The sequence below is a fragment of the Platalea leucorodia genome (genome assembly GCF_965183815.1).
Source record: "Platalea leucorodia genome assembly, chromosome: 3".
Taxonomy (NCBI): Eukaryota; Metazoa; Chordata; class Aves; order Pelecaniformes; family Threskiornithidae; genus Platalea; species Platalea leucorodia.
In genome coordinates this window covers 101892746-101918284 of record NC_138825.1, presented here as the reverse complement: position 1 = coordinate 101918284, position 25539 = coordinate 101892746, and the positions used below count along the sequence as shown (strand labels likewise).

At 38.9% G+C, this 25539-nt stretch overlaps 1 protein-coding gene across 3 annotated transcripts; it reads left to right on the top strand.

Moving 5' to 3' along the window:
• Nucleotides 1–267: 267 nt before the first annotated feature.
• Nucleotides 268–25439, top strand: FBXO9 (F-box protein 9). Of its 3 annotated transcripts, XM_082305741.1 has the most exons (14): nt 268–540; nt 4555–4632; nt 5631–5789; nt 6226–6283; nt 9169–9268; nt 12512–12642; nt 15545–15659; nt 16357–16475; nt 16775–16865; nt 17885–17980; nt 18752–18845; nt 19602–19756; nt 21058–21205; nt 25421–25439. In XM_082305741.1, the coding sequence occupies exons 1-13, from the start codon at nt 538–540 to the stop codon at nt 21164–21166; spliced, it is 1308 nt and encodes a 435-aa protein (XP_082161867.1). In that variant the 5' UTR covers nt 268–537; the 3' UTR covers nt 21167–21205; nt 25421–25439. The 3 variants fall into 3 exon arrangements, with proteins under 3 accessions (XP_082161867.1, XP_082161868.1, XP_082161866.1); XM_082305742.1 differs by lacking the exon at nt 25421–25439 and having other exon boundaries at nt 4559–4632; nt 21058–22453; XM_082305740.1 differs by lacking the exon at nt 25421–25439 and having other exon boundaries at nt 21058–22453.
• Nucleotides 25440–25539: the final 100 nt, after the last annotated feature.

Here is a 25539-nt window from a genome sequence, read left to right as displayed (position 1 = left end):
GGCCGGGCGGGGGGCAGCGACCCCGCCAGGTGCCCCGGGGCGCTGGCGCGGTCCGCCGGGATCGCCGCCCGGTGGGACTACACTTCCCGGCATCCTCCGCTCCGCCGCCGGGCGGGACCGGCCTGGGAAAGCGCCGCTTCCCAGCCGGCGCGGCCGCAGCCCTAGGCGTTGTGGCCGGGGGACTACGTTTCCCGGCAGGCAGCGCGCCGCAGGGCAGCGGGCGGGCGGCGGCCGCGGTGCGCGCCGGGACGGGTAGTCCGCGGGGCCGGCGGCCGCGCCTCCGAGCGGCCCGTGCGTCAGGCGGCGCTCTGACCTTGCGGGTTTGTCTGCTCGCCTGTCTCCGCTGCTCCCGGCCCGCCGGCCCCTCACTCGCCGGGAAGATGGCTGCCGTACGCAGGGCCCGCAGTTACTCCCGCTGCGTGGTGCGCTTCTCCGACCGAGAACTCTGCTAATTTCCCCCGGCGGGGAGGACGCACGGACCGAGCGGGGGGGGCAGAGACCCCCGGGACGGGACAGCGCCGCCCGAGCGTTGGCAGCATGGTGAGCGGGTCCGGGCCGGCCGTGCCCTGCTCGCCGCTGCGGTGCGGCCTGGGGCGGGCCGGGGGGAGGCGGCGGGGGCTCGGCCGCCGGGGCAGGTGCGGGCGGAGGGCGGCCCGGCCCGGCCCGGCCCGGCCCCGCCCCGCCGCCGGTGGGGCTGGGGGGGCTGGGGGGGCGGCGAGGGGTGCGTGCCCGGCGGCGGGAGGAGCGGCCCGGCCCGGCCCTGCCCTGCCCTGCCCGCCGGGCCGCGGGTGGCGGCGGCGGGCAGCGTGCCGCGGTGCGGGCCGGCAGCCCGGCCCCGGTAACGGCGCCGCGAGCGGGCACGGCCGCGCTCCGCGGAGGATTTCGGGCTGACGGGCGGGGCTGCTCGCTTCGGGACCGGTCCAGCCGACCGTAGAAACAGCTGAGCAAATCAGCGTGCCATTGCGGATGAGCGTGCCCTGCCTCTCTCCTTCCTCCCTCCAAAACCAGAGGGCATAAAGTCACTTGGTAATTCAAACAGCTCCGTGGGCCAGGCGCTCTACTGATTTGAGTTCGTGATTTAACATATGCTATCAGAAATATTGTTTGGTTCAGTATTGCTTTTCTGACTGCACCTCAACGTGGATTCAGGTATCCATGACGAGAACTTGATCATTCAAAGTTAAACCATTTATATCGTTCAGGAGCTCTTAAAACGCCTTACCGCCGTCATTAAAACTCTTATTTTTGAGCGCAGTGTTGCTTCTACCACCTTGACAGAAAAACGGAGCAACTTCCTCATTTTCTTATAAACCCAAAAGGAACGTTAGCCGCCGGTCACCGTTTCGCTATGTCGTGCGTGCTTCTCCCTGAGTCCTGTACAGTTCACATGTAGCCCTGTTCGGCTGGTCACAGCCAACTTTGAACTTTCTCATCTTGGCTTTGTTCTGCCGAAACAAAGATCTGCACTATTAAAGGACTCGGCGTTACAGACAGTTTAGTAAGTGATTGTTGTGCCCTGAGGAAATCAGCATGCAATTATTGATTGCAAAACAGTTAAAACTAAGCTGTGCAAATAAACTAGTTTTGCATTTGACAAATGATTTCTAAAGCTTTGCAAACAAATCAGAATCAAATCTACTCAGCTTACTTCTTTTTACAGGTCGCAGTCTAATTCAGATGTTTACTTTTGACATGTTGACCTTTTGGTGGCTTGACTGGCTACCAGTTTTCTCATGGAAAATTATTTGAGCTGATCAGTGCACACTAAGGATGTCTCACTTTCAAGCAGGGTAAAGTCACTGTCCCATATGACAGCTGGCTTGTAGCAGGAGGAAAGCCAACAGCGTAAAGAAGGACAGGCTAGATTTATCTACTAAGTAGCGGTTACAGTACAATCTTCTGTGAACTTCAGAAACTATAACTAGAATTTAAGTATTGTCGGAGTAGGGGCAAGGAGCCAATTTTTACAAGTTACAGCCTGACTTTAGGTGTGGTCTCATGAGCTGTCTGCTAGTGAAGATCCTTGCTTCAGTGATATCTGTGTTTACTCATTTGTTTTAGCAAAACCATAGGGTTTCAGCAGACTGAATAAATAGGGGAAAAGTTGTTAATAGAGATCAGTTTTCCAATCCAGTTAGCCGTGCGGTAGCAATGCGAATGAATTGCTTTACTGGTAAATTTAGAGGGATGGTCACTTATGCTGCCAGAAGACAAACCTTTGATATGAGAGACTTCAGATCACACATGCACTCAGGATAGAGGAGTTAATGACAAAAGTCAAAACTTGTGTTGTAATCAACTTCATGATGTTTTTTGACAGCTTTTAGGCTGTGGACTAGGTCTTCATAGTACGGTGTATTTTTTGTTTGGATTGAGAGCATATTTAAGTTTTATAGAGCATTGAATGACAGTTTGGAAGCAGTTAGTCCAGAACCATGACTGACTGTGACTCAGAAATGAAGGAGAAGTAGGGCAGTTGAACAGGGACGAGGGGAGGAAAATCAAGACTCTTGAACAGGTTACTCAAACAAAGTTTTTGAACATGAGGTAAACTTCAGCCAGCTTCATAACCTTCTAAATAATTTGAACTCTTAAATTAGTTTATTTACATGCTTCATGAGTTAAAGGTTTTAATGGGCGTGCCTTTATGCACAAGAAGATAGTGTGTTGATTTAGCCTAGAAATTACTAGTTTCTGCATTTTGCAGATAAAACCAGGCTTACTCTGCCCAGACTGAGAGCTGACTGGACATAATTCAGCTGCAAACCAGAAGCCTTGCACTCTGCGCAGGCAGAGGTAGGCCTTATTTGTGTCAGCCCAGTGCCGCCGTAATGCACTTACAGACATCCATTTCAGCGCTAGCTTGTTCCTAGGCTCTCTCTGTTTGGCCAGCACAGACGTAATCCCTGGCTGCTAAAATAACGTGATAGGACTGCTGTAACTCATAAGATATTAACTGCCTGCAATCAAATTCTGGAATCAAAAACCATGAAGTTTCTAAGTTATTTACTCCTTGCTTGGATTTGATGCTGCTAGTGCTTTGGAGTGTTCTGGCTTACCTGTTTTCTCCACTGAGAAATTAAAAATGTACAGCCTTAAAATCAGTGTAGAAACAGGTGCAACATCTGTTTACGTTAACCAACCAACACTGTCTGCATTATCAGTTGTAAAAGATAAATTGACTGAGACATCAGTGAAAACACCTTTACAGATGACAAGGCAGTGAGTCTGTGGTCGTTTGGGGAACTGGATACAAGTGCTACAGCTGAACCCCAGGGAGGTGCTTGTCACCAAGACAGAGAGATTAAATGTTGCCTTCCCATCAGGTTTGCCAGTGTTCTGTAGGTTGATTGTGAACTTCCAGATGCTATGAAAATTTTATAAACTTTCTGAGTACAAGAATGCTTTGATTTCTGCACTTTGATTGTGCAGGAGGTAGAGATTTCTTTATGAGAACTTGGAAGAATCTCACTGACAGAATGTCACTTGAAGTCTTTGAGCACTATCTACAATAGGAAGGAGTAGGAAACAAAACTTCTGTAAGTAGTTGTGGTAATCTTAATGCCATGTTTGTCTTCTTATAATCTCCCTTTGCATTATGTACTTGCAGAACTATAGATGTGAATTTCAGCACAGAATGGTAGAAAAACTGAGATGCTTCAGCTGCAGGAAGAACCAAATGTCTTAGTCTTTGTTGAGGTGTTTTTTTTCCTTATTAGCATCTTGCTGCTGTTGTCATTGTAGTGGCTTGTCACTGATGCTCAGAATTAGTTTTCCTTTGTTTTAGTATAGATTCCATGAATCTCAGTATATTTCACAATGAGAATTTATTCGCTGCTTTTTAAATTTTGCTCTTAACCTAGCTGTCTTAACTCCTATGTAGAGCCCTGTTAAGTTTAGTTACAGGTCTTATTTAATGTTTTATTTGTTTAACCTGTCTCACAGCAGCACTGTAAATAAAACCAGCTGTCAAGCTCTCATGCTAGCTTTTTATTTTCTTTTACTATACATTTCTTGTTTAGTTTCACATGTGGTTTTTGTGATTGCCCGTGTTGTCCCATAATTTTCATAAAATATCTATTGTTACACAAAGCACTAGTCATTTTGTGCTTTTGTAAATATTAAACAAATCAAAACTACTGGTTATCTTTACAATGAGAAGATAGTGATTCAATTTTAATTTCTTGTATGAAGCACACTACTGTTTAATACTGAAGCTTTGGTTCTGTGCTTTGACTTAGACACTGAGCGTATCTATTCAGGTATTATGGCAGTGTACTGATGCCTTCAAGTGATACATAACTGATCTTGGTGTGACTGAAATGCAAACCCCAACTTCACTGGGTTAATAGGGAAGTGCTAACAATAGCATTCATTTTAAGATTAATTTTTATCATCAGTTAAGATTGATCTGTGGAGTAGGTGGGTAGGATGGGGAAAAGGGGAGTATGCTTAAATTTTTTTTTTAATGTGTGTCCATGACAGTTGTGCTTTGTCAATGTGCTGTAGGGACTTATGCAGACTCTGTAATCACATCTGACTGCTCTCTACTAGGCAGAAGCTGAAGAAGATTGTCACTCTGATTTGGTAAGAACCGATGACAATGAAAGATCCGGTGAAGCAAATCTTCAGGTATGTCTCTCATGCAAATGTTTTTTTGCAAACATAGTACTGCTGTGTTTTAAGCTGCATTACTTATGCTCATTTAGTTACCACACATTTGTTGATCTGACAAATGCTTAATCCGTCTGCCCCCCTAGAAGTCAAATAGATAAATTTTGCATTGTGTTCCAAGTGTCAAATACAGTCTTCAGTTATCTGTGTAGATGAAAAGAAAGTTGTGGCAGATTTGGAATTTCTTTGAAGTACTGTAGAAATCAGACAGCAGTTTCTGTATGGATCAAATTCCAGTTTAAGTTGTCACTCTCTTCTGGAGCAGAAGGTTGATAAAAGCAGTCTAATAGAAAAGTGTGTTCTCTTACAATACGAGATTTCTGTGTAGTTGCTCTCCAGAAGTCATGATGATTGCAAGAGATGTGTAAAGTGTAACTTCAAAGATGCTGAAAAAAATGCATCGCAAGAATTATAACTTGTCTTGTTTCACAGAGCATAGTCCTTTCTTTTTAAAAGAGAAAGGAGTGTAAGGCCATATTTGTATATTATATAAACGACAGCCTTGATTGTCATAAAGCTTAGTACGCTTGTGTACAAAAAATTAGGTTTTCTAAATTTTAATTTCGAGAGCTAATTGACTTTTGCTTAAGCTAACTCTGCATAAACAAGAACAAACATCATGTCTAGAAAGAATACTTTTCTATAGAGTCTTATGTTATAACCATAGTACTAACAATCACTTATTGAAATATCAGTTTTTCTTCTGAGGTGAACGGTCCGGATAAAAGCATTTACTTATTGAATGAGATTGAACAAGTACTTGTGCACTTCTTTTTTAAATTTACTCTAAAACAATTGCTAACTCTCTGTGTCTAAGCTCACTGAAACTATTTAAGACTGGGAAGTGTAAAGCATAATTTTGAAACTCTTTTTTGTGTTTGTACTTTATAATTTCTTCTCAGAAGATGTACTGTCTGAATATGTGATACTAAATCAGAATTAATCGGATTTTTTAGGCAGAGCTCCAGATGTTCAGAGCTCAGTGGATGTTTGAGCTTGCCCCAGGTATGAGTTCTAGTGGGTTGGAACCTCCGCCATGCAGAGCATCTTCAAGAGGACCTGGAGTAAAGTCTGTAGATGCCAGAGGGAAACAGGAGATAGCAAAAGAGGAAAAGGTACAAAAAATAGATGTATAATTTTGGGATTATTTTGTGTGTGTTAGTATTACAGTATAACTATCCTAAAAGCTAATGCTGAATTAAATCTAGAGAAACAACAGAGGTGATTAACCTATTGCCTCCATACCGATGTCTTTCATAATCCTACACTGATTTTTCTAGCTTTTATGCTTGGCTTTCCATCACCTTCCCAGTCTGCTTTCTGAAAGACTGTAGGTAAGGGGGGAGCAGGAACATGGATAGTTTCTTGATTGGGAATTTCAGTTATGGCTTGTAGCACAAGAATACGTCTTCTCACTCTATTTAAGGAATGATTTTATTCATCTCCTTCATAGGGCACAGTAGGTAAGATGAAAAATAATTTTAAGTCAAGTGACAACGCGCTTGTCTTTGTAAGGAATTTAAGAAATGTTCTGTGTAATTTATTGTGCAGGCAAAAGAGCTTTTCCTGAAGGCAGTGGAAGAAGAACAAAATGGGGCCCTTTACGAAGGTAATATGGAAGTCTACAATGAACACCCTTATTGCAGAGGAATCTAACACTCTCTGATTTATGTGCAAGACTTCATGATGCCAGTGAACTTAAACTGCAGGCTAACAGTCATTTGAGAGCTCAATTATTCGGATAAGCAAACAAACTTGCTATAAAAGGAACCATCATATCACAGTTCTAAGGCTGAGGTGAAGCTAAAGTAAGATCAAGGAAAGAATTTCTAGCTTTCAGACAAAACAACAGTATTTTGAAATCTAGCAATTTAATGAAGCACTGGATTGCTTCTTCATATAGCATGCTTCTTCATATGGCTTTTGTAACATGAAATAAGCATAGTAATTAATCAAGGCAATATACTATATTTCCTGTGCTCACAGTTTTCTTCATTCCACTTTGAACAGAACTACTTAACGCATGGAATGTTTTGTTGTTTGGTTGTTTAGTTTTGCTTTTGTTTTTTTTAATTTACACAGCATGCTAAGATAGCTTCTTTAAGGATTCCTGAAGTGAATATTTAAATCTGGTAGTCTTATTTTACGAGGTTTGCTGTAAATATTTAAAATGCTTAGCTTGCTTTCCCTCTTGCTATCAGCACTAGTAAAAATGGAAATTCAAAGTTTTCTTTTACATATTTAGTTTTCAGAATATTATATAGAGTAAGAAGCCCGTCTTAACTTCAAGTCCTCTAGGTCAGTAATGGAGATACCAGTTTTCTATTTCTTTCATGGAAGAAAAAAAAGGAACACAGAACATACATGCCATCCTGCTCATCCACCAGAGGTTTTGGCCACCTTGGTTAAAATGCAGGTGCAAAATATGTCAAGATACGCAAAACTGAGAGTACTCTGGAACCTCACTCAGCCACCTGTTGAATACAAAAGTTCCTCTCCACCATGGGAGTTTTCCTTCACTTGCAAGGGATTTCTGGTTGTTGAGATCTGGTTGTTCCAGATCTCAAATGAACTGAGAGAAATATGAGTCCCCAGTAGGTAATAAAATCAGTTGGTTCAGTTTCTAATTTATTATGTTTTTTTTTTTACAGGGCAAAATTACTTTAGGCTAAGGTATTTTGTGTGTTGGGTGCAGAATTAAATGCGCAGCAAAAAAAGACGTCAGAACTAAATCTGATATGTAATCCACTATTTAGGAAATCCTGCAGTAGATTGTGAAGGTTCTTTCATACCAACAGTTTCCAAGTAAATTAAAAAAATATGTAGGGAAAGCAGCCTATTTAAGCATTGTGTATATAAAATAAAAGCTATAGCTTCATCTGCTTGAGTGCTCTCCTTGTATGTTAAACATAGCAGCAGAGAAGTAGTGACATCTAACAGAGTTGCATTCACAAAGGTGTTTTAGGCATCTGGATTGCATGAATATGAATCCATTCTTTCACAGTTGAATTTTATTTGAGACTTAAACAAACCTGAACTGTTTCTACACATACATCTATATGAGACTGTAGAGACAGGGTCCTATGCCAGACACAGATATATTACTGAGCACATGTTGGGACATCTGTTTTCAGACCACACTTTTATCTGCTGACCTGGCCCAAGTCACCGGAATCAAGTGGCATTTCAGCCTGCTTCTGAAATCTGCTGACACAGTTATGTGCAACAGCTTGTTCATGTTTAAGTGCAGTACAGGCCTTGCTGCAAGATTAAATGCTAAAGTTGAGACTGATCTCTGTTTAGCTGGCTGCTGATATTCCTCATCCTCACCAGCCAGTGAATACTACTTGTCAGTCACTGGCCCTGACATGAACTCAAGGAAATAGGAACACTTACTTGCCCCAAACTCAGGCTTCTCAGACTCATTAGTGTGTCAAATTCTGAGCTCCACGCTCACTGATGTTTTATTTTGGGTTTTGTTTTTAAGGGTCCAAACTGAGGGAGAGTTGCCCTCTGATCTTGGTATCAACATGTGGGAATACAGAGACATATAAATACATATATGATCTTAATACAGGTATTAAAACAGACTGAATGTACATACAATGAATCCACTTAAATTAAGAAGGATCCACAGAGTTAACTCAGAAGAAAGATATTCTGAGCTTAAATAACAGTTCATTCCCACAGGGTGATTTTCCTGGCCCTATTTCTCTACTCCGTGTTTGTAGAATCTTTGGAGTGTTAAAGGCAGAAGTACGTTCTCTATGTGCTAGAAGAAACCCTATCTGTCAGGTTTTCCTTCATGCCCCATAGTCTTGTGCTTGCTACATAGCTTTTTGAAAAGGCTGCTTTTCTCCAGTCACGTTCCTCACCCTCAGTGTTTTGAGTGGCTTGCTTCTGTGCTTTCTGTAGTATCTAGGGTTTTCCCACAGTAAAATTTACTTGTTTTGTTGTCGAAGTTTTAAAATGGCAACAGTATTTTGTTGAACTTGCTCACCTTCATAATGTTGTGTATGTCTGAATGACTGACTGTACTATACTGGGGATCATCTTTCAAATTCTCTTTCATGTTCCTCATCGTTACTTATGAATATAATGCCTAAAATCTTTATGGCTTGTTGAGAAAGCTTTGTAAGTGCTGGGAAACAAAATAAATCAGGACTCTGTGATGTTTTAATGTAAGATTTTGTACGCCATAATTGAATTTGTAGTAGTTAAGGTATATCTGTAAAAGCTGAAACACATCGGAGAGAGCTCTTTATTCTGAAAGAGTACATGAAGTTTTTAGTTTTGAAAATGGGTGCTTAATGTGCCTTTCTTCTGTATTGAATTTAAACCTAATCAGTTTAGACTAAATAAGGTTTACTAGGCAAAGGCATTCTCTACCTTTTTAGTGCTTTTAGCTGAAGCCATCTCTCTGAAAAAAAATCTTTGCTTTGATAAGCGAGTATAGACATCAGACATGTTTAAACATTAAACCTTTATTTTCAGCTATCAAGTTTTATCGTCTAGCCATGCAGCTTGTACCTGACATAGAGTTTAAGATCACCTACACACGGTCCCCAGATGTTGATGGAGTTGGAAAGAGGTGGTAAGTATGAAAACTTACTAATTAAGTGCATAGGAGTACTGAAACCTGAAATTTTGTTTCTAAAGCATGTGAATGCTCTACTGTGATACACAAGTAAGTCTCTTAACATTTGGAAAACTTGTCTGCTTTCATTGGAATAGACTGCTTCATAGAAAGTTTTCAGATACATTAGTTGAAGGAGGACTTTTCTATACTGTAGTTCAAAGAAGGTAACAGGCTTGTTTGGAGCTAGTTAAATTCAAATGGAAGGATTACAAGTAGTTATGTTGTTACTTAAAAAAAGAAAAAAAGCATCAGTCACTTTATTACTTTTGATTTCTGATTTTCAGATTTATGAGTTACACATTTAGGATCATCTACAAAATTGTAGATGGCAAAAAGATTAATTAGTAAAAGCTTTGTACCATGGAATAAGCATCATAATTAAGCACGGGAATATACTACTGTTCTTGTGCTGACTAACATGGCCAAATGGGAGCATTTCCAATCAGCAGAGCAACACATTTAGAAGCCTATAGATTGTCATCTGAGTAGTCTAGTCTTTTATCATTACAAGCATCAGAATACCCCTAGCCTCAACACACCAGATGTGTAGCAGCTTAAGGCTGGCCTCACTTGAGCCCAAGACTTTGTTTCAGGACAGGATTCAGGTTAGGCCCAAAACTTCTGTTATAGCTCAGAGAGCAGAGTGAAGACAAGCTTATGAAACAGAGCTTCTCAATTCACTGCTTACTGGTAGCAGCCATAGATGCTGCTGATAGGTACAAGAAATCAAGATTTTTAAGACTGAGAATAAAAGAGCAAAGTACAATCATGTCTATGTGGTATTACTAGTTCAGCCTTGTTGCCCCAGGGCCGTACAGCTTCAGTGCAGTAGCTGACTCAATATAAAAGAGAGTAAGATGAGCCAAGTGCTTTATTTACATCTGTTACTTTGGTTTCTGCATGCATTGCTAGCATGAAATCTTTGCTGTGCATTTGTGCACTAGGAAAAATGCTGAATGATAAACTACACTCACATAAAAATCTTGGTTTTCTTAGGATTATTTTCTTATTTTAGCATCATTTTCTCTACTCCCTTCATTAAGCCTCTCTGACACCAAGTTGGGCGGGAATGTTGATCTGCTGGAGGGTAGGAAGGCCCTACAGAGGGACCTGGACAGGCTGGATCGTTGGGCCGAGGCCAGCTGTATGAGGTTCAACAAGGCTCAGTGCTGGGTCCTGCACTTGGGTCACAACAACCCCAAGCAACGCTACAGGCTGGGGGAGGAGTGGCTGGAGAGCTGCCTGGCGGAAAAGGACCTGGGGGTGTTGGCTGACAGCTGCCTGAACATGAGCCAGCAGTGTGCTCAGGTGGCCAAGAAGGCCAATGGCATCCTGCCTTGTATCAGGAATAGTGTGGCCAGCAGGACCAGGGAGGTGATAGTGCCCCTGGACTCGGCACTGGTGAGGCCGCACCTCGAGTCCTGTGTTCAGTTTTGGGCCCCTCACTACAAGAAGGACATCGAGGTGCTGGAGCGTGTCCAAAGAAGGGCAATGAAGCTGGTGAAGGGTCTGGAGCACAAGTCTTACAAGGAGCAGCTGACGGAGCTGGGGTTGTTTAGCCTGGAGAAGAGGAGGCTGAGGGGAGACCTTATCGCTCTCTACAACCACCTGAAAGGAGGTTGTAGTGAGGTGGGGGTTGGTCTCTTCTCCCAAGTAACAAGCGATAGAACTAGGGGAAATGGCCTCAGCTTGTGCCAGAGGAGGTTTAGGTTGGATATTAGGAAAAACATCTTCACTGAAAGAATTACAAAGTATTGGAAGAGGCTGCCCAGGGAAGTGGTTGAGTCCCCATCCCTGAAGGTATTTAAAAGGTGTGTAGGTGTGGTGCTTGGGGGCATGGTTTAGTGGTGGACTTGGCAGTGCTACGTTTATGGTTGGACTCGATGATCTTAAAGGTCTTTTCCAACCTAAATGATTCTATGATGCTATGAGTTTTCATTCAGTTTTGTAAATGTTGCTGCACTGTCCCCAGCACTACGTGACAGTGAGGGAAAAACAACCAGTACTCTTAATTGTTGTTTAAAAGCAGTATTTGTCGAGGTGTGTTTTTTCAAGAGATTCTAGTTGTGGTGTTTTTGCTTTCTGAATTACTGTTGTAGGTGTTTCATACAATCTTGGTGAGAAAAAAGAAAGAAATTGCACAATTACATTTGAAAAAAACAATTTACAGTGTGGCCTGTAGCTACTGGGACTGGCCATCATATTCATCAAAATAAAGGAAGGTATGTTCCATGCAGCATCTTACTATAGTCTTAGTTATGACAGGCCCAAACATAATTGTCTTCTCTATAATACTATAAAACACTTCAAAACCCATTGGTATAGGTTTGCTAGTTGCTTGCTTATATTCTCAGCTCTTATATTAAAAAGTGACTGGAAGATCTCTTAGCTAGCTTGTATGCCAAGTGAGGGCAAAGAAGGTGTTTTGTCATGAGATCAAGGGGAGTTGTGTAGTTTGTGGTTACTTGGTGCGAGCAAGCATGCACCTGTTAAAGGATCATATTATGACATACAACTTAAAATTCAGATTTTTTTTGAATGTGGTAATGTTCTTCTATCACTTAGTAATCCTTCAATTTTACTGATGAGTAGCAAGCGTGTTTTTTCTGTTATGCTATCTTGTTCTTGCTCCTGAAATTTTTTGTCTGCCTATTTTCAGAATTGGTAAAAAGTAGTTTTCCTAAAGGAAAGTTTTCTTTCATTATTGGTGAATAAACCCACTGAGGATCATTCTTCAGTGAAAAACGCAAGGGTAAAAAAAAAAATCCTTAATTGTTTTCAGTATCTTACATTGTGACAAGGATTACAAAATATAACTTCCCATCAATGCTAATGCATTTCCTGCATACAGCTTATTTTAGGCAAAGTAAAAGATGAGATTTGTCTTTTCATGGGGTCAAGCAATTCCTCTAGTGACATCATTAAAAACAGTGAACTCTCAAATCCCAAAAGAAACTGGAATTGGAATTAAATGGAAAAAAAAAAAGTTGTTACTGTCAGATGGATTGCAGCAAAATCTAAATGAACTTGGTAAGATTGCAGTAGTTGTTTTATCATATGATGAAATGAGATTGCTTTACAGACATACAGGAAACAACTATATTGAATGAGTGTAAGAAGGCGAATTGGTGCCAAGATAAGGACATCTGTTGGTATGTTTTGTCCAATATCACAGTGTTGGCATTCCCCCTTTTCTAGTGTTGAGGATAACAAAGAGGATGACAAAATGGCTGATCTCCTGTCAGATTTCCAGCAGCAGTTAACTCTTCAGGAATCTTCAGTCAAACTTTGTCAGCCTGAGGTTGACGTCAGCCAGACCCATATCTCAGGTATGAGTTAAGATACACCATAAGAGTTCAGAGGCAGAATTTATAGAGATGTTTCACTCTATTAAAACATATGTCTCCTTTGTTCTAAAGCCACCTTTAAAAAAATGTACACGGTATCTTTTTTTACTTTTATAGTTAAATGCGAAGGAAAAAAGATCATCTACTAGCTAAACAGATCTTTTTCTTATACATGATTTTGCCTTTATTGTACAAGCTTTTCCATGTAGTACTACTACTACTAAGTAGAATTTTTCAGCATCAGTCATACTTGAAAGCAGCAACTTCTAGGAACAGACTTGCTGAAGTAAGTGTAGTCCAGTTTTCCTTCCAGTTAATGTTTGCAAAAGTGAAATGTGGGATTTTTTGTTTTGGTTTGCAAATATTTGTTGCAATTCTTAAGTGTGAATAAGAGACAATTGTTCTGTGCAGAATATGCACTTTGCATTTCCTGTTTTTATCTGATTCTATATCAGATTTTTACAACACATATGTTTTCAGGTTCAGCAAGACTATATAACATAGCTAGAAAGGCTTTTGAAGGCCAATGATTTCAGTGCTTCAGTTCTAGGACAGTCATCCTGAGACTTACTTATGAGATCTAAATTGTAGAGAGTGTGTATAAGCTATGAACTCTCTTAAAATCAGATGCCTCTAAAGCGTGTGTGTTTTGCATCCCAAATTATCAGTTGCTCTTGGAAATCTTGGCCTGATCTCCTCTGTTCTGCTCAAGGAAGGAAAATAAAGTAAATGTAGCAAGCTGTTCAAGTCAAAACATAAAGAAAACAGGACTTTTTTTTTTTATTTTAACAACTGTGGCATCGTACACTTGGGAAATCATCTTTTCTTTTTTTGCCAGTAAAGTCAAGATGTTGTAGACATTACTATAAAATGATCTCAGGAGATGTCTCTTTTGAGCAGCAATCTTAGTCTCTTTCTAGTTTTATGTTCTCCCAGTCCTGTGTTACAGTATCTTGTTTACTGACTGTCTTACAGCAGAATGAAAACTGTTAAAATCACGATGTCTGCTTCAGAAGTTAGTAGGCTGGAAAGGATCCCTCTTGGTCATCACAGTAGTACAAGAGTCACAGACCGCAGCAGCCCAAGGAAAACTGAAACAATGTGAAGCAATGGATTTGGCTGAATTGATTTCCTGTGTCCATTTTACATTTTAGTGATAATTTTAGTCATAATCTTAGAATACTGATTAACCTTTAGTACAGGACAGGATCAGACCTCTGCTACGTAACTGACATACTGAATATATTTACTTCCCATCCCTAGTACATGAGCAATTTTTCATGGTAGGATTTTTTTTTTTTTTTCTTTTACACAAATGAAGTTTAGGACCCAGATAGCATTCTTCACCAGAAATATTATTTTTCCTACAGGATGTGCCCAGTATCTGAAGCAAAGTGTCTTAACAATCCTTAGTTTACTAGAAACTTAGAAACATGGATGATAAGATAGATGATCAAAGGCTTTAGCTGACTGGTGGCTCTCAGCATGGACGATGTATACCTGTTAGCACTAGTAAGAGATTTTTAAGCCCTTGTATCTCCAATTCTCCAAGGCGTTAAGAGTTCACATACCGAAGAGTTCATAAGTTGCCAGAGACTGTTTTGTCCCTTGTAGCAATAATCTGCGCAACTTTTGTTTATACTGGAACATTAATTTAATGGTGGCAAATACAGGCAATATAGCAAATTTATGACTTCTCAATAGTAAATGATAGAATTAAGTCAGATTCATGAAATGAGATGTGTGTTAAATGAATACAGAAGCTGGTGCCCAATGAGGTGTATGTGCTTTTTATTATGTTAGTATTCTGAAATGTGAAACTTAAATTTCATCTAGTTTTATAGCAAAAACAATATTGTTGGATTTGTGGGAGCACAGCAATGCAGTTTTTTTAAGTAGTATGTTTTTTCACTAGAAATCAGAATTCTGTTAAATTGCGGTCCCTACCACAGTATTTACAGCTCTTTACTGTTTACTGTACCTTTGTGCCACTCAGCTGTTTTCTCTGTTTGATCTCAAAGCAGTTATACTCAATAAAATCCTCAAGTCTTAAGTGCATGTGGTGATACAGTTCAAGCCATAGGTTCTGGAAAGCAGCAGTAGTTGAAAATAAATGAAGTGTAATTCCTGATGGTATAAGATTAGTAAACAAGATTATACCCAACCGAAACAACAGAGAAAACTTAGGGAAGCAGAAAGTTATTAGAAAGAATTTTGGCTTAATTTCCCAGGGCTTTCTCACTGAACTTTTAATGCTAGGAAAATGATCATATGATGTTGTGGTGCTTTGATGAGGATTCTGTCATTGTCTTGTATTACATTGGAAAAAGTCTTTCAACACAACAATGCTGTGTGATAACATTTTCTATCACTGGACCTGTACCACAAAATATAGAGTGAGGTATCAATTTCATAGTTGATAGGTTGTTCTTAGGACCTCCTATCCAATAACTGAATGTGACCTGAGCTCATTTACCTTGTCATGCAAAAGCAGTATGCTTTGAGGTAATGTTACACACTAGGTCTGTTTGAAGAAAATAGTGCTTCGCAGGCACTGTGGATGTGCAATGTATATGTGGAATTTTTGGTATAAAACCTTACGCTTGTGGATATTTGTGGTCTAAAACTATGTTTTATTGTGTCATCTTACCACAGTGCACTTTCAGCTCTTGATTCTTGTTCTTTTGTTATATGACTTTTTTCTAATGCATAGTGACTTTTTTAATGAAAGATAATTTTTTTGTTCCCTGGCATCTGGCTACAGTGTGAAAAAGTAGGATTTTTTATGGAAAGTCAGAACTTCAGTAATGATCAAACCTGGAATTACAGATAACCTGTTGATTTACAGGTTACCATCTAACAAGGATTTCTTTTCTCTTCACAGTGTTGCCTATGGAAGTACTAATGTACATTTTCCGATGGGTGGTTTCAAGTGACTTGGACCTAAGATCATTAGAGCAATTATCTCTTGTTTGTCGAGGATTTTACATTTGTGCCAGGTATTGTAGATAAGTTATCTAGAGTGAAGCTTCTCTTTGCTCTGAGGAAGAAAAAAGAGGTTTTTTACACTCAGGCATATGTAAACAGTATGTAGAGGTGGATAATAAATCCATAGAGCAAAATTGCCTGTGTTGGAAAGGTGGGTTGTGGGTTTGTTTGGGTTTTTTTTTTTTGCTTTTAGGCTGCTAAGTTGTACATGTAGGACTATGTCCTGCTTTTTCTTCCCATGGCAGTTTTCATGTTATGCTCCTCACAGTGCTGATCAGCTTTTGAATACACCGCTAAATGGTATGTTAGATAGATGACGTCACTGTAATAAAAAAATGTTGCTGAAAGTCTTACTTGCTCTACCTTGTTTGAAAGTCAGAGTTGCAAGGTCTCCAAAATAATGTCTGTTGTGTTGTGATCCTCATATGGCCACACAGAGAAGTGCCAGGCTGCTGCAATGTTGTTGTTCTCTGTTTGGCTGAAAATGGCATTGTGGTCTTGCATTGCGCTGGGGGGAGGAAGTGGCTTTCAAACGCTCCAGGATTAAGTAAATTGGTCAATGATTTTAAATTATGAGGGGATTGTTGTTCAAGAAACTTTCTTTCAGTTGCATCTAAACTAAATAATGGAGTGTGTTACTTTGATACATAAAAGCTAAACAAGGTTTGCAGGAAAGTTACGGGTTTGCTTTTTTCTCATTTTCACTAGAGATCCTGAAATCTGGCATCAAGTCTGTTTGAAAATATGGGGCAGGAGCTGCAATAAACTTGTTCCGTATGCGTCTTGGAGGGAAATGTTTTTGGAAAGGCCTCGCGTTCGATTTGATGGTAAGGTGTGCTTTTGGAAATAGTTTTGGTTTTTTTACTGCGTGTAACTGTGACAGAAGCAATCAGGTGGGTTTCATGTTTATGATATTGTTGTTAGACCTAATCTGAATTTCTTTGGGCTTTTGAATCGTAAAATATCTGTAAAGAGTAGGGAAGGGTGCAAGGGACAAAAATAAAAACTTTCATGTATTTAAGTAACAAAAGTAAACTCAAAAGTTTTAGATTATTGGTTTTTTTTCATCTTAAATATTTTATGTACTTAATTTTTGATCGTATGCTTATATCTTCCTTTCCTGTAGGTGTATATATCAGCAAGACAAAATACATACGTCAAGGAGAACAATCTCTTGATGGTTTCTATAGAGCATGGCACCAAGTGGAATATTACAGGTAGAACTGTAGTACAATGAGTGAGTGAAATGTTTCTCTCTCTTAAGTTCTTTAAATCCAGCCCTTGATGTCACAAACATTAATCATTCTGTAAAACTCAATGAACTACGACAATGTGTAAAGCTATGTGTATTTTTTGAGAACAGGTCTTAAGAAATAGGATTTATTATGATAATTAGAGATGGGCTTAGAAACACATTTCATACTCAGTTACACCATTTCACGTGGATAAAACTTAAAAGGTAACAACAGTAATACTCATCCACAGACTTCTTTCCCCAAATCACTTCTGCTTTACATTTCTGATAATAATAATAGTTTTCAGCAAAGGGAAAACAAGTGATTATACAAGAATTGTCTTTTAACTTATTTGTAACCAATTGTAAATAATCAAGAGGCTGGGCTTTCTCAACTTGCTGTAAATACCTTGCCTCAGTCTGTTTTTCTGCTTTTCTTCCTCTTGCTGTTCCCAGCATTTATTGTTCCATTCTGCTCTCCCTTCTGAGGCTGGAAACTGTCAATAGAAATCATTGAATCTCACAGCTATTTCTGTTATCTCACAAATGTCAGCACAGTATCTGAGTGCTGTAAAAATTGATCAGATCCCAGAACTTGAAAAAGTCCATATGACATTGCCCATTCTGTACTGATACTGTAATTAAGATTTTTGTTGCATTTGTCTCAATCAGTGCACGTCAGTTTTGATTCCAGCGTAGCCTTCTTGCTTTGATTAGAGGTGACAAAACTCCTGAACATCTGCCCTCTTTCATAACTCTTCACAACTTGGTCTTTTAATCTTCAAAACTCTCTTTAGATTTCTGATCTCTTTTTTCTGTTATATCATGTGTTAAGAAACGTGTTTTCAAACCTATTAAGTTCTATATCCTTCTGGGAAACATCCTGTGATTTAAAAAAAAAAAAAAAAAAAACAACAACAACAAAAAAAAACCAAACAAAAAAAACACAACAGAAAAAGGGTATGTTTTCTAGGTTTGTATTGTGTAATTATATTTTTGCAGGTACTTGAGATTCTTTCCAGATGGTCAAGTTATGATGTTAACAACTCCTGAAGATCCTCAATCTATAGTTCCTCGCTTACGGACTAAAAATACAAGGTTATTGAAATTAACTATTTGGCTCTACAGTTTTCATCTTGCTTTTACCTGGCAATTTCTATTTACTTTTGTCTTGGATTCTATATCCTGACTTAGCAAAACAAGAGTAAAAATACAATGTTATTTATATTGTGTTATAGATGTTTATAGTTCTCTTCTGAGAACTACAAAAAATTTTGGTCTTTATGCAAAGCTATCTTTCATTTTAAGGTCCTGATATTGTAATTAATTTCCTTTGCGGGTTATGTGATTTTAAACTTTTAAAGGAAGTAGATGGAAGAATACATGCTGTTAGCTTGGTGAGTTTAGAATCCTTTTAAAGATACTATTTTGTTATTGACTGCCTTCTCACACTTCCTTGACTGTTTGAAAGAAAGTGAAGATTTTGGTGGGATGTGACTAAATTATTGCTTAATTTCTTTTTGATGTTTGCACAAACTTGTTAAAAACATAGAAAAATGTTTGCGACTTCAGAACAGGTTTGAGCTGTTCACCAGAAGTCTGAAAATACTTAGCAATAGGCTAGGTAGAACTGACTAACTTTACTGTCATATGTGGGAAAATTAAAAGCAACCTTCCAAAATGTTTTCATCATTTTGTACCATCAATGAGCCTGGTACTTTACTAAATGGAAATAAAAAATAGTTTCCTTTATTATGATATGCAGTCAGTCTTCTTTTCAATGTTGATGTTTGTGTTATAAGTACATCACTCTTTTGAGAGAGAGAATAATTTTATGTCCTTGACACTATCCTCCCCTTAACTTTCCAGAACGGATGCAATCTTGCTTGGCCATTACCGCCTTTCCCAGGAAACAGACAATCAAACCAAAGTATTTGCTGTAATAATGAAGAAAAAGGAAGAGGTAGGTAGCAAAATAGAAGAGAGGAAAAATAGTTTAAGGAGGGAGCTTTTTAATACATTTTTTCTTAGACTGAATATTTTAAGGCACCTGAAGATTTGCATTATGCCAGAGGCTTAAAAACTGAATTTCATTTTTTTAAATGGTTTAAAAATAAAATATAAATAAGCATGGTGATTTATCTCACCTTTTTTTCCCAAATCTGTAATAATCTTAAGACAGATAAATATCTGGTTCACGTTTGGGCAATGGTTCTCCACCTTAGGCCTAATTGCCACATGTGGTGCTGTTAGGTAGTTTGTTAACATTGTTAACATTGTTAACAAACAGAAGGGAAGGATGAAGAGGTCATTTTCTGAGATCAGTTTTGACTGTGTGCAGTTATGTCCCACAGCATTAAATAAAACTAAATAAGCAGTATTCATTAATTGAACTCTGAATGATTCGGTCAACTTATTCACATCACAGAATTTTCTGATTAGCAGTGTCTGTCAAGAGAAACTTGTGAAGAGTTAGAAGTGTTACATTATTTTACAATGAGTTTGCATGGTTTGGGTGGTGTCCTCCACACTTATCTTACTTTCTGTGAAACCTTCTTCCATAATTAACATCTAAATTGATGTATTTTCAAGGACGACCAGTACTTGCTTTTAAGTATGAGAGTTTAACAATCTGTCCTCACAGTTACTTATGCCTCAGGATAAATAGTTGCACGATGTGTTCTTTGTAGATCATGAAACTTCTTTTCTCTTTGTGCAGAAACCAATTGACTACCACAAATACAGGTATTTCCGCCGTGTTCCTGCACAAGAAACAGATCACAGTTTTCATGTAGGACTACAGTTGTGCTCCAGTGGGCGCCAGAGGTTCAACAAACTTGTCTGGATACATCATTCTTGTCACATAACTTACAAGTAAGTAAATGGGGAATAAGGTCAAAGAAGGATACTTAACTATAGAAACACAGGTGACATTAATTTGTCCAGTACTAAGTGCAGAAGATGGAAAGACTCTGAGACTTGTGAGGCTTTAACAAAATGTCCTGAAAACAGTAACTGGTCCTGATTTGATATATCGTAATGAACTTTTACTTTAAGAAATCCCAAGGTTTAGTAACTTTTTATAATGGTATGGGAAGTCTCCTAAGTAGTAGAACTGCAGTATTTTAGCCATTTAAAGGATTTATGCACAGCGTTGAATGATTTCAGAACTTCATCGGAGTTGAATGACAGTGTGGTGCTAGTAAAGGGGTGTGGAAAACATATATTTATTAAGGTATATTTCTTTTCTTCTGTGGATGTGCAAGCTAGGAATGTCTGCACTCATCATGTGAGAACTGTAATGCTTACAAACTATATAATCCATCAGTGCAAAATGTGGGCATGTGACCAGCTGTTCTGATCACTAACCAAGCAAGAGCCATGGCCACTGTTCTTGCACCTGACACTCTAAATTACTGGCCAGTTGGCTATCCAGATGTTTGATGTCGGCATTTAGGGTGGATTTAGGCCTTTTCTTCCAGTCCTCTTAATCTCTATATTTAGTGTTTTTATAGGGACATAGCTCAGCTGTTGAGCTGTAAGTATATAAAATCTAGGAAGTAAACTACTGGTGGTTGGGAGTATAGGTAACTCCATAAACAGAAAAATTGCTTTTATAAAAACTGATTTATGAAGAAGTGGCAATATCACAGACATTCTTTTCAGCATGAAATTTCTGTACTGCTCAGATTCTGCTGTGATGTCCTTTTGAAACTAGAATAAAGATGAGTATAAAACACAGCTAGGACGTATGCTTTTTGTCACTGATGTTCAGAAATACTTGGATTTCTTCTTTTTAAAGTTCTGTAAACATACAAGTTTTTGCTGTCACTCTGTATTCTGAATTCAGGGTTCTAAGTGAAACAAATGAAAGGGGGTTTTTTACTTGAATATTAATACGGTGACTTGAGTGACATCCTGCACTGTTTCAAGTCTTGGAGCTAATAATAAGGATGGAAGGGGAAAGTGGTTTCTTTGATATTAAAATAGAAGTGTATTCTGTATAGTGTGATTCGTCCGACATTCAAATGCTTTCAGGACAAGGCAGTACAAAAGAGGCTTACATTCCAGCTGTAGTTTGGTGCACACACTGTCTGCTGTGGAACATGATTGCGCTACTGAGGCACTTAAACAGCAACTTGTGTCTAATTTAACTTTTACAATACTCTTTGCAGATCGACTGGTGAGACAGCTGTTACTACTTTCGACATTGACAAAATGTACACCCCTTTGTTCTTTGCACGAGTGAAGAGTTTTACTGCATTTTCAGAAAAGCCGCTCTAAGAAACCCTTTTCCTCTCACAACTCTTGCATGAATAAAAGGTTGTAGCTAATGAGCACTTAAGTTATAAATGTGTATATATTTGGAACATTTTAAAATTCGGGGAAATTTTTGAAGGCAGTATGTTCTATTTGATTATGAACGGCTGGGGTTTTGTTTTGAGATTATAAGCTTATAAGTATTGAACACCTTTACTTTGTGACAAGAATTTGATAACAAAGTTTTGTTGTTTTGTTTTGCTTTTTTAAACAGATTTTATAAATCAGTCTGCTTAAAATGTGAGTCTTCATCTGCCTTGGACACTGGTTTGTCCGAAAGGAGTTGTTATAGGAAAACCTCACTGTCCATGGGACAGTGTGTGTGGTCTCTGGTGAAGGCTTGAAATGTGAAGGGGAGAAAGTTGTCTTACATCTGTTAAACTGTGTCACTTAAAAGAACTTCAAATAAATGTTTTCTTTAAATTAAACTTATTTTGTTTGCCTTTAAGATCTGGCATTTTGTCAACATCAAACTTAAGAAAAAAAACAATCAAGGGCAAGCAAGCATGAAGTATAAAATATAACCGCAGAGGTACATCCCCAGCAATGCAGTGATGTCAGTTGGTCATAAATGTAATTTGATCTTGATAGAAGTTCAGTGGAGCCTGCCTTCTCGACAGGATGGGCACGAAGGGGAGAGGGATACGGGCAGTGAGTTGTTCTCTTGTAGGACAAGTTTGCAGGGTACGTGGCTCTGCTTGGGAAGTGTCACTGTGCAATGGTGAAATGCTGGCATGTACTGCTTGTGCATTGGCCAGGTCCGAATGCACAGGGAAGCAGGGCTCGCTTGGACGTGATTGTAATGTGTTATAACCCCTCATCTAACCTTGCTACAGATGCTGTAAACCCTTTTGAGCATTTGTTGTACTAAGATAAATTTTGAGGCTGCTGTAGATGTTCAGGTGCTGTGTACTGCTAATCATGAAGTGTACATTGAGGTTTGGTGCAGGTACTGTATGCTGCTTCTCCTGCATATATCGCTTGGGGGTGTAGTGCAGGCACTGTAATGCTGCTTATTATATATGTTATCTTGGATTCTGAAAGAATTGAAGCTTTTTAGTGTAGTTTTTTAAAGCCATTTTGCATAATTTACCTTTGAACATCTCATTTCAAAATACTGACCTGGACTTGAGGACTAAAATGTGAAAGCTGTGGAAAGAACTATACTTGTTCCATAATTTATAAAGTGTATCTTTGCAAGGAGCTACATGATTAAAAATACATCAATAAATCATGATTTTGAACATGCAATCCCTTGCAATTTCTTATTTTGCCAAGAAATCATTATTTTCATACAGTTAAAGATGACTGCTTAGGAGTTACCATGCATAAACTCCATGCTAGGCAAGATTGACAGGTAGAATTAACCTCTTAACGACTTTTTATTATGCTGCTTACAGGTTATCTGAGAAAACTAGAGAAGCTTTCAGGTACATGAGTTCTGAACAAGGATGTGTATGTCTGAAACTTCGTGCTTTTTCTGGCTGGTCTAATAAGGCTCCACTTACAGCCCTTCTTTGGCCTATGTCCTTAGACTGCAGTTGCACTATTACTTCATACAACAGAATGTTTAATAAGGAGTGTATTGTGTTCTCATTGCAGAAGGGAAAAACGATTGCTTAGAGCATCAGCTTCATGTTTTGAAATATTGCCAAGTTTGTAAACAGGGAAAGATGTTAGTTACCTACACTTCTGTTGAGCGTAAAAGAGAAAGATCTGATTCTGCCTGCTGAGGAATGTCAGAAGTGTTTGTCACAAGAATCAGAAGATGATACCAATTATTTGTTTAGGTACAGTTTTGTCCGGTAACCAAGTTGGATGTAATAGAAGAGCCTTTCAATTCAAAGCTCTTTTCATACCAAGACTTACCTGCTTCTTCTGAGCTTTTGTTTTTTCTTGCCTTGGCCATGTGTTTGAAATATACTCTGGGCGTAAAGGAAAAGCTAGCTAATGACCTGTTACAAATTGACATGTTGATTCAACAGAAGTCTCAGGCAATGATTATTTTAAGATTATATGAAATACTCCTTCACCAAGAAAATTATGTGAGCATTCTATCTGTGAGACTGAGCTGTGATTAATATGCTTGTTCCTCTGCATTTAGCGATACAAGGAAGTCAAACTAGTTTTGTCTTTTGAAATGATTTATCAGCAGATACTGTCTGTTCACATGCAGCTATTAAAATAGTACTCGTTTCAGCAAAGAAATGGGTGACTAGTTGCTCTTCCTTCATTCTGTCTAGTGATTTTCAGTAGTCCAAGGCTAGAGGCTCTGTGTTCTTATAATTTAGTTTTATTGTCCTTTTAATTACCATATAAAGACATTAGTTGGTATAACTAGTTTACTGCTGGGAAATTGTCCTTTACTAATTATATTAGTAACTTGAATAAAAGAATAAGGTATACACTGATGTAGTCCTTTTTCCCAAGAGTTTATTGTATGAGTTGAGACAAGTTCACTCATAAACATGGAAGGAGGGCTACAAGAGGTGACAGAAACATGGTCCTTGGAGCTGTAGATCTCTTTTATGCATTGAATTAAAGACAGCAGAGTGGACAGTTTTGTGGAGAGAAGCTGCTCAGATGATCAAATGTTATGCTGATTTGACTCAGTCTAATGGGAGATGAGCACCAGGTAAACCTTTGTGTGTCGTGCTGGGCTGTAGATGGGGAGGAAGTAGGGACGGTGTGACTCTGAGCAAAGGACAAGCAGTAGACACTTTCCAGCTGCTAAGTTCAGCTCCTGATCCGCTCGGTAACCGCGAGCCAAGCTGGTCAGAATTTCAAAAACACATGGTGTTTACACAAGGTTTTTTGTTTAAAGAAAGAAAACAATAGAGTCCGTTTTGATTTTTTTAATCCAAGAAGGTTCCCCTGGAATGTGTGCCAGTGTATTTGGAAATTTTTGCCGATGTTAAAATGGCTGAACTGTTGACATGCTTTTCCGTTTTGTCTTTTCTACTGTCCAAGAATGAGAAAAATATAAAAGCTTATATACATTTGCAAAACAGTTTGGATTTCAGAAATTAATGTTACATATGTTATTTAGTATTAATAGCACCCGCAAAAAAAAAAATCAAAGACTTCCATTTGATAGTCACTCAGTCTGGATTCAGGCTCTGCGGCCTTTATGCTAAGACTAGCAGCTTGCTTAATAAAATGACTTGCGTAATTGTTTGCTTAAAGGGAACAGTTAGTGCTTTGCCGTACCTCTGTCTTGTCCAGAGTATAGTTCCTGAGTCCTTAAAATAATTCTTAAAGCCACAAGTCCTAGATAATGTTGGCTGAAGCAAAGGATTTGGGAGAGAGACTAGAGTCTGTTATTGAATGGAGTTTTTGGGGATGTACAAAAGTGGCGTTCTCGCTTAGCTAAAACTGCTTTCAGCTCTGGTAGCATCGCCCATTTGAAAGGGTCCAGATGCTCCACACTGATGTCAACCTGTCATTCAAGGCAGTAAGAGGCAGGTGTTAAAATTACAGTATGGTGTGATTTTATGGAACACACATGCAGAGTATGAATAGGAAAAAAGTCATGAAACATGGCTGCTTCTGGAGACAATATTGCTGCATCTTTTAGGATTGACAGCCTTCCTACCTTGGCAGCTGCAGGTATTCTGACATCTTTTGAAGATATCTGTAGCACATTTATTAATTTAGCCTCAGAATGCTCTGTGAGAAATAGCTGGGTATGATGCAGAGCTAAGAAAAGTAAGACTAGTAAATCCTGCCAAATGAAATTATTCTTTAATGTGGAAAGCCAAGACGAGTACACATTTTTTCCACACATTTTGTTTCTGAATAAATGAATTTTCCCTTGAGAAGATATGTACAAGCACTGTGACCCATACATGTTTCTATGCTAAATTTACACCCGAAGTAAATTTCTTTTCATTAATTCTACTTCCATAATGGTAAGAGATTGCTAAAGTTTCTAAAACAGAAGTTCTACCTGGTTTAGTTTGCAAATTTTTTTTTTTTGCGAGGGAATTTGCTTGATGGATTTTTTAATTTATTTATTTTATTTTTTTTCCCCAAAGTAATGCTACCCCTGCAGGTTGTTGCAGCTTAGTAATGAACAAGAGCTTTGGGATGCGGCTTCCTGGTGTGCATTTACTGGTACCAATGTACAATGTTGCTGTTCTGCCGTTAGGTGGCATGCCACAGTTTGAAGTTTTCTTTTGTACTTAACAAACTAAATATATTTATTTTCCCCTACAGCTTATTTAAAATTTGAGAGCATTCCAGGAAAAAATAGAGAAAATGCAACAAGCAATAGTTTAGCATTACATTTAGCCTGCCAAGCGTTCAGCTCCTTAGGTTTCTGCACTAGTAAGACG

Coding starts and splice junctions, on each gene's coding strand:
- FBXO9 (XM_082305741.1), top strand. Junction 5,790..6,225: donor AGATAGCAAAAGAGGAAAAG/GTACAAAAAATA, acceptor TTTATTGTGCAG/GCAAAAGAGCTTTTCCTGAA. Junction 17,981..18,751: donor TTACGGACTAAAAATACAAG/GTTATTGAAATT, acceptor TTAACTTTCCAG/AACGGATGCAATCTTGCTTG.